Genomic DNA, 18,980 nt, shown 5'->3' with positions numbered 1-18,980 from the left:
ATGTCCTCCCATCTTGCCTGATGCCAGTGCTGACTTCAGTACAGGGTCCTCAGAGAAAGTACCACCTACATCACAAATTGACCACAGGTTGGCATAAGGGATGGCAAATGCACATCAAGCAATCTAAGAGACAGATTAGCTTTCAAACCATAGCAGACCATACAATATAAGTATTTTTGTTATTAATATAATCACAAAAGACAAACTCTTACAGATAAGCCTTGACTTTAGAGGTGTTCTAGTGAACGTGGTACCTAAAGTCGGTGAAATAAGGATTCCTTCTCAGTGTTTAAAAAGATGTCTCTGACACATATGCCAACTATGGAAAACAGCTAGCAATAAACCAGCTTCCTTTTAGGGATTTGCTACTGAAGGGCACTTGAAGGCAGGCCTCACTAGAAAAACACAAAAGGTTCAGAACTGGTACTATTGCTTTACCTAAGACTAATGATGCAGAACATAAGCTAATGAACACAAAACCTCTAAAACTTTGCACAAAATCATCCGGCTTTCTTTTCAAAAAGGATACCCAGTTATCACGCAGTTGTCAGAGAAAAAATGACCCAAGGAAAGAATGGACAAAATGTTTAAAAAAAAATGCTGTTAAACCTCTAAAATTAGAGATTTCTAGGACACCAAGGAGTAGGTGGTCAAGGACAACTTCCATCAACTTGAAATAACACATAAAGGCATGTCTGAGGCTACAGTTGGCACCAGAGCCCAAGGTAAGAAAGCATATAGAAGGAAGGGAGGAAAACTACAACAAAATTGTATAACAAGTATATAGAAAATAACTTTGCATGATGTGAAGTTCACCCTTTCTGAAGAAATCCTGTTGAGCTTTTCCCCGGCCTCATTTACAGCGGCCTTGAAATGAATGTAAGCCCAGTCCATAGAAGTATTATTGGCAAGGTAAACTTTTCTGCTTCAAAGAAAGAGAGAACCAAGAGTAACATCATCTATTCTGATTTAAGTGAATCATCTATGAAGTTTTCTCCAGACCGAAAGCACAAGAATTTCTCATGCTCATACAGGGACTCAACCACAGAAGCTGAGTTTTGATGCAGAGGGTGCTAGTGATGAAGGTTAAAATGTAGCAAGAATTTTCTGCTGCAAACTCTAGGCCACAAAGTTCCCAGAAGATCAGTTGGCACTGGCTTCACAGATGTGACCTCTGGGTAACTTGATTTCACAGTCTGGAGAAAATCAAACCCTTGAAATTCAACTCTAGGTGTGATTTAAAAAAAAAAAAAAAAAAAAGCTGAAGAAACAATAGGGCAATACGGTCTTTCATCTGGTTCAACCCTCAATTATACGGTGTTTCTTTAAACTCCTAGTTGATTTAAAGCTAACAGTCAGGATCCCAAGCTACTAATAGGATTGCTTCTTACAATATCTTTTTGAGACCTTCTAGAGAGGTATCACCTGATACCAATAAGGCAGATGGCTTCTGACCCATCAATAGAGTTAGAACAGCTCAGTATCACCATAACCTGATATTCAATATCTGGAAATTATTTCAGAGAGTTAGCTAGCAGTTGGACTAGGTTGATCTTTGAAGGTCCTTTTCAGCTGAATTACCCTACCCTTCAAGGTGCTTCCCTAACACTATTCACATACAGAGCTTAAGGCCCAAAAAAATAAAACTCATTTGCTTGCAACCAACTTCCAAGCATGACAGAATCTTAAAACTCATGACTGGAATACAATCATCACCAGAATGCAGTTTGACATAACCTTTTGTAAGCAGCAAGGTCACATTGGAGAAAATGATAAAATTAGGTCATCAGGAAAAAAAAAACAGGGAAAAAGACTGGAAATTCTTGGAGACCTCCCTCACCTCACCGGAAGTAGGAGGGTAGAGATAACACCAAAAGAAACTACATAGTACAAGATAAAAACCAAGCCAAAATTAAATGAGAACTAATCCAAACCAACAAAAAAACACTCCTAATGAAAAGCACTCCAGTTCACCCAAGCAACTGAACAGGAGGAACATAAACGTGTCTTCCTGTTCTGAGGAAGGCTAAAAAGTGATTATACAAGCACCTACATCTGGATTTAGTTACAGACAACTAGAAGGAAAAATCACTTTTATAGATCTCTGATTAGAGTTTTCAGAAATACCGTATCTATCACTGTGCAACTGCATTCATATGTTAATTAATATACTCCACAAAACAACAATTTTAAGTGTCTTTTTAAGGCATTTTGATAATAAATGATTGCAATTCATGAAGTTTTACTATCAACACTTCATCTTAGATTCTAAATTTCATATTCTCCTAGGACAATGCTTAGACATTATGTTGAAAACTAAGGAGCATACACACTATCATAGGAAAAGCAATGCTAACAAATTAGGTGTAACTACTTCTACAACCACATCGTCTTGCTTTACCGTGATTATCTATTTAAATTTATTCTGTATTACCTGTATTTGGAATAACATCTGTAAATAGTAACAAAGTGTGAACATACTAGATAAATAGGTGTTCAGAACACTTTAACAGGGCATGAGGAAGGAGAGGAATAAACTTGTGAATTCTAGGCTATTTGGGAAAAAAACAGAAGCCTGAAAACTGTCAAGTTATGGAAATAATTGCTTCCAACTTGACTTACTCTATCATCCTTTGACTGCATTTTTGCAGTAGATCTTTCTTGCCAAAAAGGGGAAGAAATTCACCCCCAAATCCATTAGTCTAAATATGTAGTATATGAAGCTATTTAACTTTTGCGTAATTGTAGGCTGACACTAACTATGCATTATAATAACAAATATGAAACACAAGGAAAATTAGAAGACTGCATAATTGAAACATCAAAACTAAAACGCATTTGCTCAGAATGTCCGCAAGCTGATGCTGTGGATGTTCTTGGATTCACTTAAGTAATAAAATTTTACCTCAACTTCTGCTTGTTGCCTTGCTAGAGTGATGTTAAAAATATCTAAGGTCTTTTCAAATTCCTAGAAAAGAAGTGAAAAATTATTTTTTATGATTGCATTTGTTTAGAATTCATGGCTCACTGTCTTATAGGAAATAACAGTAATGACTCTTTCAACACAACCCAAGTAATATGCTCAAGTTCAAAACTTTAAACAAATCTATAAAAGAAAAGCACATCCATGTATGTTTTTCTTCACCGTAATTATTAATTTTAAAAAATAACTAATGTTTACTAATATTGTTCACAGAGTATTGTTGAAGTTGCAAATCAAGCCACTGAAAATTTTTATTGTAAATTAGTACTAACTAATGAACATGTAAACATTAATGTTTAAGAAAATACATTGATGAAAGATGAAAAACATTTAAGCCTTTAACATAAAATGGCTCACCTCCAAAAATTTTAAGATTTCTTCATTAGGCTTTTTTGATGTTATCTTCGTTTTATACATCTCCTTATAGTTCTTCACTTGTTTTCTGTGGTGCCGAATATGTTCCCATGACCACATTTGGAGTTTAGGTTGAACATTTACTTCAAGGATGCCATAAATAACATAATTCCACCTTAAAGCACAGTCAAATGAAGTACAGTTTACATTTCTGTTGGCATACTGAAAAGACACCTAGAGCTATGCAGACTCTCACTTAATATAACTTAAGTTGTGAAATAGTCAAATCCCTTGTTTAATACTACACTTGTGTTCAACAAAAGAACTTAAGAAATTTATTTTTTTTCCACCCAAAGTTGACAGGATGTGATTCCCGAAACTCTGTAAGTAATCTTGTAGAAAAAATGCCCAACAATACATATACATACATGCACGCACAAAATATCTAAACAATTTCATAAGACTACTTCTAAAAAGAAATGAAAACTCTCTGATCTGCATAGCCATAGTCTTGTAATAGTAATTATTGCACAATGACCTCTCCTTCATCAGAACAGAATTTGGATATTAAAATACTATTTGATTTAATTTTGTGGTAACAGTCTCTTAAGACAGTAGATACACAATTTCAAATATTGTTTCCTTATCTTTGGTTTGAGGACCTTAGCAGCAATGTCTTTTTGATTTGTTTTTTAAGTACTGCCAGCTTAAGAAAATTTTAAACAAAACAGGATTTATTTAAGGAGTTTAGAAGTCAATTCTTCTTGAAACTACAAAATGACCCTTGGATAGCTGTTTCAAATGAACAACTGACAAATTGTTTTCAAAGTTGGAGGATGCCTACCACATCTTGGCATTGTTGTGCAATGGAACATCAGGTCTGTATTTCCTATACGGCAGATTTCGAGTCATCATATCAACAGACTCAAGAAGCTCCATGACACTGAAATACTAAGAAAAAAAAATAATCAAACCTGAGTGTTATTGTTTTTCTGAGAACAATGTAAACCATTTCTTTCTTTACTTTAAAGACAAAGTAATTTACAAAGAAAATTAACACTATGAGAATCAATTCTGTGCACTTATCATAACATTTCAGACTTTTTCCTATTATGTTTGCTAACAAGCCTCTTTACCACTACATGTAATTTCAAAAAATAATTTATACCTGTGGTTTATTGAATTCAACAGCTATGTCCTCTAACTTTACATTTAAATCCATTTTTGGAGATGAGAAATCAACATCAGATCGAGGATTCATAAGGAGTTTGGCTTTAGCTGAAATCGGACGAAATACTGAAAAACAGAAGTTGATTTTAAAAAAAGGCAAGTAAATTATTCAGGACTGCCATAAGTAACACTTAACAGCTTAAAATAATCTTTACTCAGATTTCCGATTTTATTCCGGTGATATGGCTAGTGGAACATTTCCACAAAATTTACTGCATGCAGTAAAACATGGCAGATGTTTCAATTAACAATTCATATCTGAAAAAAAATCCTATTATATATGCTATTTATAGCACAAAATGGTCTTAGAAATAGCATTTATTTCACTACAAATCTTATTCCATAATGATTGTGCCTTACATTTCACTTGATTTCCAAAAACTAAAAGGTTATTCATTGCTCAAGCAATCTAAGTTTGTATTAATTTCCCAACCTGTAATTCCTTTGTATAAGGAAATTTTGATTCCATGTTTCAAGACTATACATTAATGCAGATTTGCCTAAAATGTAACACGTTAAAAGAGAAAATGAAAAACAACATTATTATTATTATTATTAATAATGGTATTGATGCGTTAGGCTTTTTCATAAGTTATGCTCACACTAGTGAGTAGCTAACATTTTACCTTTCCAAAATAAAAGCCTAAGTAATCATGGAAAAAAAAACATCAATATGGATGATAAGTAAAGTGAAGCAGGTCTCACGTGAAAAAAAGATTCAGAACAGAAATGCTGTTCTTCAATTTGGCAATAGCAAGCATTCAATATAACCTTCAGACACCATATCTGATTCAATTCTTCCATCCATTTCAGGAAAGCAATCAAACAATAAGAATTAGTATATTGGTTGAATTCCTGTAAACCATATTTTTATCAAATAGAATTCCTTTTACTTTAACAGAAATACTGATACATCATCTACATAACAAATATTCTAAATTCACTGTCAGGTTCATACATGTGGAAAGCAGGTATCCTTCCAAGATGAAGCAATGTGTACATCTACCTAACCTCATTTTACATTAAGCTTGTTATTCTTTCCGAAGTTTATGTGGTAGCATTTCTACTCATTTTCTCCCTGTATTTAGCTTCTTACATTCCATTTTTCATCCTTCCTGCATTATACTTGTGTTTAGAGTCCAAGAAAGAAAAACAGACTTTATACATTCCTATCACTGTCTCACTCGAGAGACATTAGAACAGCTCTGCAACAGACATAATTTTTATTTACCAGAGAATACTGGCATGACATAATTCTTAAAATATCTGTGTGTCTGATGGTGCCACTAAATTTTAAGAGCTTAAATTCTGAATCCTGGAATTTTGCATTCAATCATTTTGAACTTCTATGTAAGGACATGGACAACAAATAATGTTTACAATTACTTTCTGGTAAAGAAAGTCAAAGCTAGCAACTGAAAGAGATAGATTTGAAATCGGAACATACATGTATTACTAAATAGTACTCTGGCAGTTGAATAGTGACAAACATAAATGTCTTCCTTCTTCAGGCAAAGGCAGTAAGAAAATCTGATAAAAATAATGCTTTTCATTAACCTTGTGTGTGGTGAACTACAAACTTGCTTTACAGCAGACTCTTCTCAAAAGCCATTCTGCCTTGTAAACGCTTACTAAATAAGCATATGAAAAATAAAACCCATATATTCTTCTGTGCAATGATAAGTAAACAATTGCCATCATTGAGTGTAGCCAATTAGATTTTCTGACTAATGTAAGCAACACTCAAAGCACTAGAACTTGCAATAGGGTAGTGCTATGTTATATAAAAAAAAATAATAATAAATTGATGCATCAGAGGTTTTTTGGCTACTGTTTCCACCTCTAACAAAAATTGATACACAGCCCTTAAGGTGGGTGACCTAAAGGCTATCAATCTATTTTTCAAACCACCCTGGTTCACATAACTTCTATGATACACAGATTATTAGCAAACTTCTTAGAATAAAGAAATTACAATGGATGTGAGCAATTAGTATTGATGATGCTACATTTGAAAGATACATGATTAAAGACTTCAACCAAAGGCTTTTTAAGGATACGTATACAGTACTGTATTCAGTGTTAGAGAGACAGTTAATCCTATGAAATAACGCGTTCCACAATATGCTCCTTACTAAGATTTTTGAATAATAGACAAAGCACCAGTCTCTAAGAGGTATTAAAAATTAAAACTAAAATGTACATGTGTATTACAGCTCCAAATAAAATAATAACACTTACCAAAATCATAACCCTCTGGAATCACATTGTGGCTGGCAACTCCCTGTTTCAAGTTAACCTAAACATACAGTGGAGTTTAAGAACAGTTTAATTTCTATTTCATGACAAGCTTTTAAAATACAAAAGGTTAATGGTTTAGTATGGGTTTCAGATAATCCCTCTCAAACACAGGACAATTCAAAACAGTCATCTATTTTTAAACATAATAAAATTTGTTAGAGGTCTATTATTTTAACTACTAAAATAACTGAATTGTAAAAATCACCATCTATTGTATACAGTTTTGTAATTGCAAAGGACTTTTCTTTCTTTTTTTTCTTCCCCTCTCAGGTGAGTGTTCAATCACATAAAAACTTCAATATTTACTGTTTTTCCTAATAAATCATTACTAACAAAGCATTTCCCCAGGACATCAACATAAATGGAAACAGAACTGAATGTGAAGCACAGTCAGTGCTTCAGTCTGAACTAGAATAGTAGACACCTTTACTTACCAATGATTCATCATAACCACCATGATAGAACATCTCCGATTTCACATTCCAGTAAGCAAAAAGGTTATCCAGTCGTACAAGCTGAAAAACAACAGATCATATGTATTAATACATCTAAAAATTGTACATGAAATTTGAATTTCACAGTCTAGATGAATAAAAACATTCAGAATGTTCCTTGCAGACTGCACATCTTTTTATTTTAAAGCCTAGAATTACATCATCTTATTATAAAAGGAATTGAAACTCATTGCTAGCTTGTATTGCAATAGTTGTTTCTTTAGCACACAGTTTATACTGTACCTTGTAGAACAACTTGGCAGTTTCATCATGTAAACATGGATTCCAATTCTTATCTGAGGTCTGAAATGAGAATTAATGAAAGTTATTCTGCTATCTATAATACACCAACATTTTATCATCACTGAAACAAACAAGTAGAACAGGCAGAACTACTAGCACAATTAAAACCCACTGAAATTAATGGGGAACCATCTTCCAAATTCAGAAGATTAAACCATTATTTTCATAAGTGTAAACTTTATCAGGCCACTTCACCTGAAAAAAACGTATGTATACATGCAGTGACTGGCAGGCTGTACACAAGAACCAAAAGATTCCAGTATTGCAAAATATTTTTATTTATTATATTATTTATAGGTAAGCTCTTTCAAAAGAGATAAAAAGGGACTTGAGTTCTTTTGTAATTCTGGAAGTAGCTGCTTAGTTCAAGCTCAACAGCAACCTGTACAACCTACTGTACGTTTTCAAGACAAGTGTGACAAGTACTTCAATAGCAATGTATTAAGAATACCCAAGTTTTTGTTCATCATGCAAAATTGTTTCAGCGAAAAGGCTGGAAAAAAGCTTTCACTGTGTCTTAAACAGGCTACAAACTAGAATTCATAAGACAATTATTGCATTTAAGAAAGTAATACTTAAATACAATTTCTTTAGAATTACTAGTTATACAGAAAAGCTACTGATTCAGAGCAAACTAGAGGGCTGCTTCTACTAGGTATTCTTCCAAAATAAATGTATACAGTCTAAAATAACCAATGTTTGCTCCATATACTGAAGCTTGCAGATCAAAGAACAGAACTTCAGATTGAAGCAACATGCCACCCACTTTTGGTTTGTTTTTTTTTTGTTTGTTTGTTTTTTTAATCTTCCTAAGATAGAGTAGTGGCTTCCTTCTTGGGCCTCATAGCACTTTCAATAAAATATTCACAGATTTAAAGAGCACAAATCCAGCAAAGTCTGATGCTTGGCAACCACAAAGTGCAGCAGGCAGAAGAATAAAAATTTCTTCCCAAAGGTTTGTTTTATCACCAAGCTTTTTCTTTAATGGCAACCATATCAATATTTATTCTGGATTTAATAAACCAAGTAGTTACTATTATGCATAGCACAGGATTGTGGGTATTCTTTCATTAGACAGAAAAAATCAAACTTCACCATTTGTCTACATCAGCATGCTTTTTAGATGGAAAATAAAATTACCTGCAAGCTTAGATTCTGAAGTGAAATCCCAAATGACAAGGGATTATTCCGATTTGTGATCTAAGAAAGTGAAGAAAATACAAAAGTGTTATCATGTGCAATTTTACACACTGCATGTGTAAATTTCCAATTTACATAGGAAAATAAACAGCCCACAGTACATATATATGAAAGATCTGGCAACTGTATTACCTACAGTCCAACAATGTTTGTAATACCTTCTTATTAGTTTTCATTTTTAGTGGAAGACTATGAAATTTCAAAACTTTACTAGGATTCTCTCATCACAAAAAGTAAAGGGGGAGGTGGAAGACAGGTTCCTAATTTAATGTTACAGTGCACATGCCTTATCTTAAGATAAACAAAATTACTTACATCATCCTCATAGCGAACATGAATGTTGGAAATTTTCACCTGAAGATTTTTGATGACCTGAGTGACTAGTTTTTCTACAAAAGTGTCTTGTTTCTCTTCTTTTACTTTATCTAAGTGTAAGAAAAATAATTAAATATTCCATTTGCATGAAAGTATTTTGAACTAAACTAGAGGAAAAAAATATCATAAAGTTCATTTGACAGATACATAAATTTTCTAATACATTGTACTCTAACTTCATAAAAATATTCTCTTTCAGTAAAATCTATACCAATTACATTCTCAGACTGTAAGGTTTCAGCCTATGGTGTGACACAAGTTATTCAAAAGTACGAGATGGCCACTGATACTCAAAGTGGTCAAGACATATTTTTTAGAAGTACTAAAAGTTCAATTTAAGATGACAAGACTTAACATCCATCAAAACGCAAATTACAAAATCTTTAAAAAGAGTTAATAAAATTCTACAGCTAATGGGGAAAAGTGTTTTTGTTTTTTTTTTCAAAAGGAAAGGAAAGAAAGAAGCAACATATGCTACAAGTAGAAAAATTATATTTCAGAAGCTTTATTTACATCAGATCACATCTATTTTTGAAACTTTCATTTTCAGGATGCACATGCTACAATATTAATGACACATAAGAGAATCAAAATTCTATGCAAGACAGCATCTGATTTCCAAAGACGAACACTATTTCACACAAAATGTTCAATAGCTAAAAGTTAACTCAAATAACAGGACACTTTGCAAACTTTCTACATGTAAATACAATTCTGTAACTAATAGGTTATTTTAAATATCAGGAGGAAAACACGAATCTAGAACACTAAATGATAAATATAACATCTTTCTGGATTTAAAAAAATAGCATCACTTTCATTATCTTTTCCTACTCTTACCTTGGTCAGCTATTTTCTGCTTTGCTTCCTCTATCCTTTGCAATTCCCTTTGCCTTGCTTCCAAGAGCTGCCTGGCTTCTTTTTCAGCATCGTATTTTATGCCTAGATAAACAATGTAAAAAACGTAAAAAATACGGAAAACTTTGCACATTTTGGAAAGATGCTGTTTCAAAAACAATTCGTTACACATTTTGTTAACACTAATACGACAAGGAAAAATTAACTGACTAAATCTGAATTGGTGAAGGATACCTCAGTGCCATTACTAAGTGAATTTCATAACAGTGTCTACTAAAAATAAAGTTCAACACCAACCAATTACAGAGACTTCTGAAATCCCATCCAATCACATTCACTTTTGTCACTATATTAACTTACTGGCTGTGGGCACGATAAGCAAATAAACTCCATCAAGAACTGCCTCAACAGGTTGAGTGTAAAGGTTTTGCCATGGAATCTGTAAATTAAGTTGACCTAGAAACACAAAGAAACAGTTCAGCTATACAGTTACATACATGACTAGGAGAAAGATTTTTAGAAAGATAATTGACACTAACCACAAAAGCTCTAACCAATTATTATATCAAAAAGGGAAAAAAAAGTGTATCTGAGGTAGGTGTCTTTTGGGTTGTCTGTTTTACACTTCATGCAAATAAATATTCAGCAAGTTTTCTCCATCAACAGAACTAGTAAGTCTGCAGTTCCTCTCCTCACCCCTTTAAATTATAGTCAGTCTTCCTAATAACGTGTCCTTCTTCCAAAACCACTGCAGCACTCACATAACACAAAAAGCATCGGTAGCACATACATAATCAATCAGCTTAACACTACCAAAAGCAGAATTTTAATAACATTTTTCTTTCTTTCTTTACTGCGAAAGAGAGTCTTAAAATAGAGTGTACATGTTTGTGAGCATGGGGATCCTGACAATATAGTGTCTCGCATTCTTCGTACAAGTGCCAATTTTAGTAAACTATAATGTCGGTCACAAGAAAAATTTACTTCCCGGGCAGATTTGAAGGAAATATATTGGCTTTAGATTTAGTTCACTTTAAGAAACCATTAACTTTTACATGACTCAACTTGCAATGAGAAAACCTTTCATAAAAGCTAAAAGAAAAAGTGAAGAGGGTAGCAAAATCAGTTGTGGAATCTTGCTTTAAAAAAAAATAATAAAAAAAATGATGTTCAGTACTACTCAGTTGCTCATCTTTGCTATTTTGGGTTCTTTTTTCATTAATATTGACATGACTAGACAATAATCCAATGTCTTAACTATAACATATTTGCTCAGGGAATAAACTTCTTCAATCAAAGTTTTTTCAGAAAAAAAAAAATAATAATCAGGATGTACAAAGCATGCAAATCAAGCAAATTAAGAAAATTACTTGCTTAGGATGTCCAGAGCTACTTGCAAGGATGAGCAGTATGTTTGGTAACTCCTGCATGGGTATATTACAAAATGTAACTTACCAATATGTCCTGCTTTAACTTTAAATGGCACATCCAGCTGACTCTAAAAGAAAGTATAAGAAAGTATTTTAGAATACAAACTCATTTCAGCAACTTGTGAAATGTTCACTAATAAGAGAAGACAGAAATAACCTTAACAACAAACATACTCCTCAATCACTGAAAGACTTAATATAATAGAATATGCAAGTCATTACTGATTTAGGCTGTTCAGCCATGCTACGCTAAATACATTCTTAAGAGCAAGCTCCTACCACCTCTGTAAGCTATAGGGAACAAAAAGTTCTTCCAGTATTCTTTTTGACCTCAACACAATACTTTCTGAAACTGTTGAGTTTTCCTTTGGCAAAACATATTATATGATGTATATAATGTAAGTCTTCATCTTTAAATTTAATCTCAAATTTATTAGACAACCCACACCCTAGTGCAAAGCAAACAGAACAGTAAGTTTTCATTTAAAGTCTGCATATTCTAAAATAAGAACCAAAAAAACAGCCCCAAAGATGTCCTAGAATATTTTTTGCAGCAGTTTTATTTTTGCTTTCACTGACTTACCAATGCATTTTCTTTTATTTCAAGGTTCTTCAGTGCTACAGCTCCTAAAAGCAAAGAAGCCAACAGGTAAAATTTCAAAAAGCGAAGTAGTAGTGGTACACACTTAACAAGCCTTAACAGGTGTGGAAGATACCCCCAGTCCACACCTCAAGTATTCATGGAAGACTATTAAGAATATGCTGTTCCTACCGGCTACAAAACAGTCTTTGGGATTTTCTCATGGAGCTTGCACGTCCATGGAAAAGAACCTGCGATTCCTCAAAATAAAAATGTAGGAAATAACTGTCACATTTCATAAGGACCCCTTCAAAATTAAAAATTTGCTTCTGTTTCCTCAACCATCTGCTTCCTACACTTGTGAAGGGAATATAAGCCACACTGCAGCTTTAGCTTTACATGTCTTTTTTTTTTTTTTTCCCCCTGAAAGATCTTAGTTTTGCAAATCGCATTTACAGGCTTATGAAAGTTCACAGGAAGTACTTCAGTACATCCAATTTCTAGATGTAAGACAACAGTAACTTCAGTATCCTGTAAACACAGAACATTCTAATTGCAAGATCTGTTTTTACAAAATACTCGACATCAGATGCTTGCCATCACAAACGAACATTTTAAGTGTCCAGGAAATTCATGCAATGGCTACCTTTGAATTAGTTGTATAGTGTTAACATATGCACATGGAACAGACACCTGATACAGATGAACAGAAGCATAAATGAGTTTCAGGAAACCAGAAGTGGATTACAAGCCTGCAAAGGAGTATGACTTAAGATTGCAAATACTATTTCATTGACTCAATAGTGTTTTCCTTTTGGAGATGCAAGTTAGAAATGGCCAAACCTACCAGGGGACAGGACTTCCAACTACAAGAAGTATTCTTGCAGCTACACAGTGATGACTGCTTTGGACTGCTGTTCAAAGTAGCATCAATTTTGGGTAATGGGACTCTAATCTTAAAAGGGCATTTATTGCAAGAGTTGGTTTTAGTTGCTGAATGTCTGTTGTAGACCTGTCTAGGTGAATTAACCTACCCATCTTGCAGTACTCACAAAATATGAAGTTTTAAATGATCTAATGTATTCATCAGAACAATCTATAGATAGCCATTTCCAGTACAATTCTATACATTTGCTATGTGCTGCTACCAGGTTATCAAAAGAAATACTCTACACAAAAGGTTGGTTTTGAGCTGGGTGCTCCGCTTTTAAACCTTACAATACAAACAAATTGGTGGAAGCAGTAGGAAATGGAAAAAAAAAAAAAAAAGACTACCATGTGGTAGTCTGTAACTACTCTAGTAATTGTACCTGGTCTATGGGAAACCACAAGGCAGTGCCTTTTATTTCACAGAATCACAGAATTACAGAATTTCTAGGTTGGAAGAGACCTCAAGATCAAGTCCAACCTCTGACCTAACACTAACAGTCCCCACTAAACCATATCCCTAAGCTCTACATCTAAATGTCTTTTAAAGACTTCCAGGGATGGTGACTCCACCACTTCCCTGGGCAGCCTGTTCCATGTCTAACAACCCTTTCAGTAAAGAACTTCTTCCTAAGATCCAACCTAAAACTCCCCTGGCAAATTTACTGCTGGGATTAGTTCTATACTAAATTTATCCCCCGACAAAGTTTACCCTAACAGAACATTGTAACACTCACCAGAGAAAGTTCCATTATATGAGAGGGGAATAATAATAATAATAAGCATTCACCTTCTCCAAGAAGACAACACTAGTTGTATCCATGGTAATTCAACAGATATACGGCATAAAAAGGTTCAGACTTCTAATCAAGCTACCACAGCTTATATTTTTACGTGTCAGATGAGATGTTCATCAGAAAACTCTACGACTACATGACATAAGAAGTAATTTAACTAGGTTTAGTTTCTTTCACTTTCACTGTGGGCTAAGTAAACATTACATTGCATTTATCAAGGGTTTCACAGATGATGCATTTCAGCTGAAGCACAGTTCCTTAGGCTGTAATGTGGCAGCCCTAACGCTTCCAAAAACAAATCATTGCAAAGTGAGCAAGGACTATTATCCCATGCACTTACAAATAATATTTTGTTGTGGACACCTATGGCTTATTTCACCTGAGCACATCATACTGACAGAGAGAAAACATGATGCTTTTTCCGTACTGTTTCAAAAAAGAAGCTTTTGACAATTCTATAGAGTTCAGATAGGGAAGCAGGGTAAAAAAAAATTACCATTTTTCCTACATTTATGATTTTAAAGTTTATAAGTTTAAGTTTATAAGTTTCAGTTGAAATCATTAGAAGATACATAAATTAGTAAAGCTGCAATCATCTCAATTTTAATACCAATTTACTGAACATTTACTAAAATATCACAACCTACTTGCAAAAACCTTGATTGAGAGTCTAACCACTCTGAATCAAGGCACACTGAAGGCTACTGAAGTACCATGTTTTGTGCCGTTATGCAACATTTCTTTTTTCTATACTCAGCAGTCAGTGCAAGGAAGAGACTGAGTAAATAATCTTGCAAGTAAACCTGAACTACTTCCAAAGGTAGGAGACCTCAGCTGGCACCCAATTTTAACACTTGTGATTACAGACACTGTAACTGACCATGTCTGTATTCTTTTTTTTTCGAAAAAATTTAGTCTCTATCACATGCAAATGTTTCAGTTGCAATAGTACAGATTTGTAAGTGCAACTGCATCATATAGGGATTGTTCTACTACAAAAAATTAAGCCACACAAAAATATAAGCACTGAAATAAGGAAGTAACGGCCTGGTGCTGGACATAAAAGAGCTACTTGATTTTACTGTTTTGGATTTTAGTTGGATGTTTCTTTGTATTGTAGTGCATGCAGGTAAGAAGATGTGTTAAAATTGCCCAACTAAACAATCTTTAAAACTGTACGTACAAGTAGTTGGATTTGTATAAATATCTATGGCTAAACATGCAGACTTACAGTCAAAACAATAACAAAAGACAAAACCTTTGTAATTACATACAGTACAGTCTAGGATTTACTAGGCCTATAAAGGAATCAAATTCTTACCTCCACTAATCTCTGGACATTGCAAGTAATTCAATGAAATCTAACATTCTTCATCATTCTTGAATACATAGGTTTATAGTTCTAATTTTAGACACTCATATTTATATTTTGAGTGTATGAGCCAATATCCACTACCAAGGACTTAGGTGTCTCACAAAGAGACACAAAGAAAATAAGATAACATTTAGTAAACTGTCTAACTAAAAAGGCCTAACTGAAATTTTGTTATGGATGTCAACAAAAGCTACAGGCAGAGAATGAAATTAATCCTGCTCATTTAACCTATGGATGTACACCTTTTGTGGATGTTTTTATGGATGTACACCTGTGCTGTCCTCGTACATAAAAAGGGGTGGGGATGAGAACTTCTTATGATGGGAAAAATGAGGGAAAGAGATATTAAAGATGATAGACAACAGAAACTTAAAGTACTTCTGGTCTCTGATCAGCATCAAACACTCCTGCTCATATTTTAACAGAATTTCTGTTTTTAAGCAACAGCATCACACTACTGAGACAAGCTGAGCTTGTGAAATCCCTTGATCACTTTCTACAAATGGCTGCCTTGCCAATCATTTCCCACTGGTATCTGTGTTGTTAATTAGTAGTATTTAATCATACCTTCTGGAGACATGCTGGAAGTCTTCAAGGGTTTGAGTGTCTGCCATAACACATTCGCTATTGACATCTATTGACAGATCACAAAAGGCAGCAGAAACTACTAGATATTCTACATCCCTCAGCCAGTTTAAATGACTTCACTGGTATGTGAGGGCAAGGACTGCATCTGCTATTCTTAAACAAGGCACAGCATGTAAAAGAACTAGTCATTTATTATACTAATAGGTGTACCCAGAAGAAGTAGGTAAGAAGGGCTTGTGTGCTCATAAAACTTGTGTCAAGTATCTGCCTGTACCAGCCTACTGATACAGCTGCCACAATAAGAGACACCAGCTATTCAAATAGCAAGTTATGTAAGATATACTTGAGACATTAGCTAATTAGTAGGTGTGTCCAAGTCAGCAGAGAATTTTAAAGTGCAGTTCAAAGGGTCTAATCAAGACACTGAATGAAGTTACTTAGAGCCAGCCTAAAGAAATAATAGTCTCATGGACTTTGGTGAAACAATCACTTGGTCTGCCCTGGTGCCTAGAAATCTCACCAGTGATTCACTGTTTCCCAAAGATAACCAGCAACATCTCAGACTGCTTCAATCACTTCTTTAGGTATTAACTATAACTTTACAGGTTATAAAATGTCTTAAAATTTCTAACTATTCATCTAACCTGTTCTTCTAAGGCAAGTTCTTAAACATTCATACAGCATTTTCAGTGACACTATCTTTTAAGTGAAGACCATAACAAAATCACCGGCCTTCCCATCTGATCAATAAACTGTCCTTAATGGCTGCCAAGCACACTAAATAACATTTTATTCTGCTTCATACAAATTGAGGTCTTAAGGAAAACAATTTATTTTCCCATTATATTTTTTTCTAAGCCTTTGTCTTTCCAGTGTCGGCCTTGCATGTTCAAATTGATATTATTATTATTTTTTTTTTATTATTTTTTTTTTTTTTTAACTTTTATAGTTTGTCTTGCACTCTCCTTTTTGAATTACCTTTTATATTTCAGGTCAGGAAGTTCTTGCAACTCTCTCAGCCAAGAGCCTGTTTGCAGGCATCCCATCTGTAGTATTGAGACAGCTGGGATTTCTATCCTTCCATCTGACTTTTCCAGTGAGCAGAAGAAAACACTTGAAAACATGTCTAGTTACTGTGTCCACGTGTGTTGGCAGAAGCATGCAACTTTATTCCACAGATTGAAATTCAATGGCTTTCATATGACATCCTGACTTCTCTCTTTATACAAAATTGAAAATAATGTTGTGTGTGTTTATTATAGTTATTAACAAAGCTGCCAAACTCACAGGAGAAGGAACTGTATATACACATATTCAAAGTCTACCAAGAGAAGATAACCAGTCAACATAAGCAGGCTAGCTATAAAATACACCATGACAGAACTTCTTCACTACAGCATCCAAATAAACGCCCTCGGGTATTTAATCTATCAGAGGTGGACAAAATACACACTTTTAAAAATGTAATACGTTAATGCACAGCACGCAAGCAGTGCCATAGCATACAAAAGGCACACAGCAAAGAACCATGACAAACAGCTAGCTGTAACTGAAACACTTTTAGAACAAACAAACTTGCAAATGCATTAATTTTACACAAAATATGAAGAAAAAAGTGTTTTTTTCTGGATGGGGGAAGGGGGAATTGGAGAGAGAGAATTTAGGTCCACAATTACAGTAATACAGAAGGCAATAAAATTATCAGTAGACTTGATCAGTAGATCAGGATCTATGTACATAAGGATCTATTATCAGTGACAGCGTCCATATAACAAAAAGTCTACTACCGCTACTAACAGCTACTGCCTTTTAGTCAGAGGAATGAAGATCTCCAAGATCTTTGGAATGAAAAAAATATTACAGATGAACACACCGTTAAGCATAGATGAAGATGTACGTACATGAAACATCACCATGCAGTGGACCACGCAAAAATAACCTTCTACGGATGATTTCTCAACAACGTTACATAGCAGTTCTGGGCATCTCAGAGCAAAGCACAGCATTATGTATCAATTTTCACAAAACGTAAGTGTACAAACTATATAGAGAAGAAATAATTTGAATCTAGTGCAAAGGCACCATAATAACAAAAATAATAATTTAGTTTAAAGAAAAATATATTCAGAAACCTCTAAACGTTAAAACTACTTCAAGAGGAAATCACAGAAAAATCCCGAAATTGAGCTCTACATATACATAAAATGTAACAGCTGAATATCAAAACTTGACATATATTTAGGTTTTGGCTTTGCTTTAAATGAGAAAGCTAAGTCACATACAACCTGGTGAGAGTTGCCTCACAGAAGCCATAAGCTGCCAAGAGCAATCAGCAGTAATCTGCAGAGCTGAAAAGTAAGTTTTTACCTATTTGTAATGTATAAACGCAGCCAAATAGAACATTCTCTATTTTACATTGCATATTTTCCTTGCTTTCCCTGAATGGAAAGAAAGAATTAAGACTACCGAACAACTTAAGTTCACAACAAACCAGTTTGACACATTTTTCAAATAAGACACAATCTGGAATAAACATGCTATATTTGGCCTTAACACTGCAGACTGGGAGCTACTACTTTCTCCCCAGCAGTTACATCTGCTGTTGCAGTGTTAAGACTGCATACAGCACCTGAACTTTGCAGACATCCTACAAATAAATGCCTTGAAAAGCTGACAAAATAGTGCCACAGAGATGCAATCAAATAACGGCACCGTTTCCAAAAATGGCAGAAAGAAACAGAAACATCCAAGATGCAAAAAACATCCAGGAGGAGCATCCAAAATCTGATTCACGTATGTGAGTAGCTCAGAACAGAATTCTAGGCATGGAATACCTTGAGGATGCTTCATACCTGCAGGTGTATGAACACACACACACACACACAAAAAAAACTTCACCTCCGTTTGCTTGTGCTGATGCTGCAGACGCCTGGCACGCACATTGAAAACAGAGTCGGGGCGGTCACCGCAGACGCACCCGTTAATTGCACGCCTCTTCCTCTCCTTGTGCCTCCTCTCCCCAGGCACACAGGAAAGCGAGCCGGGGCGCTGCGGCTCCCCTGTGCCTGTGCTACCAAGGGGGCTCGGCGGGGCGCCACGCCGTGCTGCCCACCGAGCAGGACAGGCGGCCACCGCCCCGCCAGCACCCGCTGTCGCGACTCTGTCGCGTTGGGAAAGGGAACGCG

The 18,980-nt window shown here is 34.7% G+C and overlaps 1 protein-coding gene across 3 annotated transcripts in view; it reads right to left on the bottom strand.

Annotated features, from left to right (window-relative positions):
- Window positions 1–18,980, bottom strand: part of VPS13A (vacuolar protein sorting 13 homolog A) — a 119,986-nt gene that overhangs the window by 100,488 nt on the left and 518 nt on the right. For all 3 annotated transcript variants that reach the window (XM_082783483.1, XM_082783482.1, XM_082783484.1), the window contains exons 2-14: window positions 12,112–12,155; window positions 11,554–11,596; window positions 10,459–10,554; window positions 10,081–10,182; window positions 9,181–9,290; window positions 8,806–8,865; window positions 7,606–7,665; window positions 7,303–7,383; window positions 6,809–6,866; window positions 4,506–4,633; window positions 4,182–4,288; window positions 3,341–3,512; window positions 2,906–2,968 (exon numbers count right to left, since the gene is read on the bottom strand). In XM_082783483.1, coding sequence (XP_082639609.1) covers window positions 2,906–2,968; window positions 3,341–3,512; window positions 4,182–4,288; window positions 4,506–4,633; window positions 6,809–6,866; window positions 7,303–7,383; window positions 7,606–7,665; window positions 8,806–8,865; window positions 9,181–9,290; window positions 10,081–10,182; window positions 10,459–10,554; window positions 11,554–11,596; window positions 12,112–12,155 — 1,124 coding nt within the window. The remainder of the gene's footprint in view (window positions 1–2,905; window positions 2,969–3,340; window positions 3,513–4,181; window positions 4,289–4,505; window positions 4,634–6,808; window positions 6,867–7,302; window positions 7,384–7,605; window positions 7,666–8,805; window positions 8,866–9,180; window positions 9,291–10,080; window positions 10,183–10,458; window positions 10,555–11,553; window positions 11,597–12,111; window positions 12,156–18,980) is intronic.

The sequence above is a fragment of the Aythya marila genome (assembly GCF_965140915.1).
Source record: "Aythya marila genome assembly, chromosome: Z".
Classification (NCBI taxonomy): domain Eukaryota; kingdom Metazoa; phylum Chordata; class Aves; order Anseriformes; family Anatidae; genus Aythya; species Aythya marila.
Note: the sequence above shows the minus strand (reverse complement) of the source record. Positions and strands in the feature narration are given on the sequence as shown.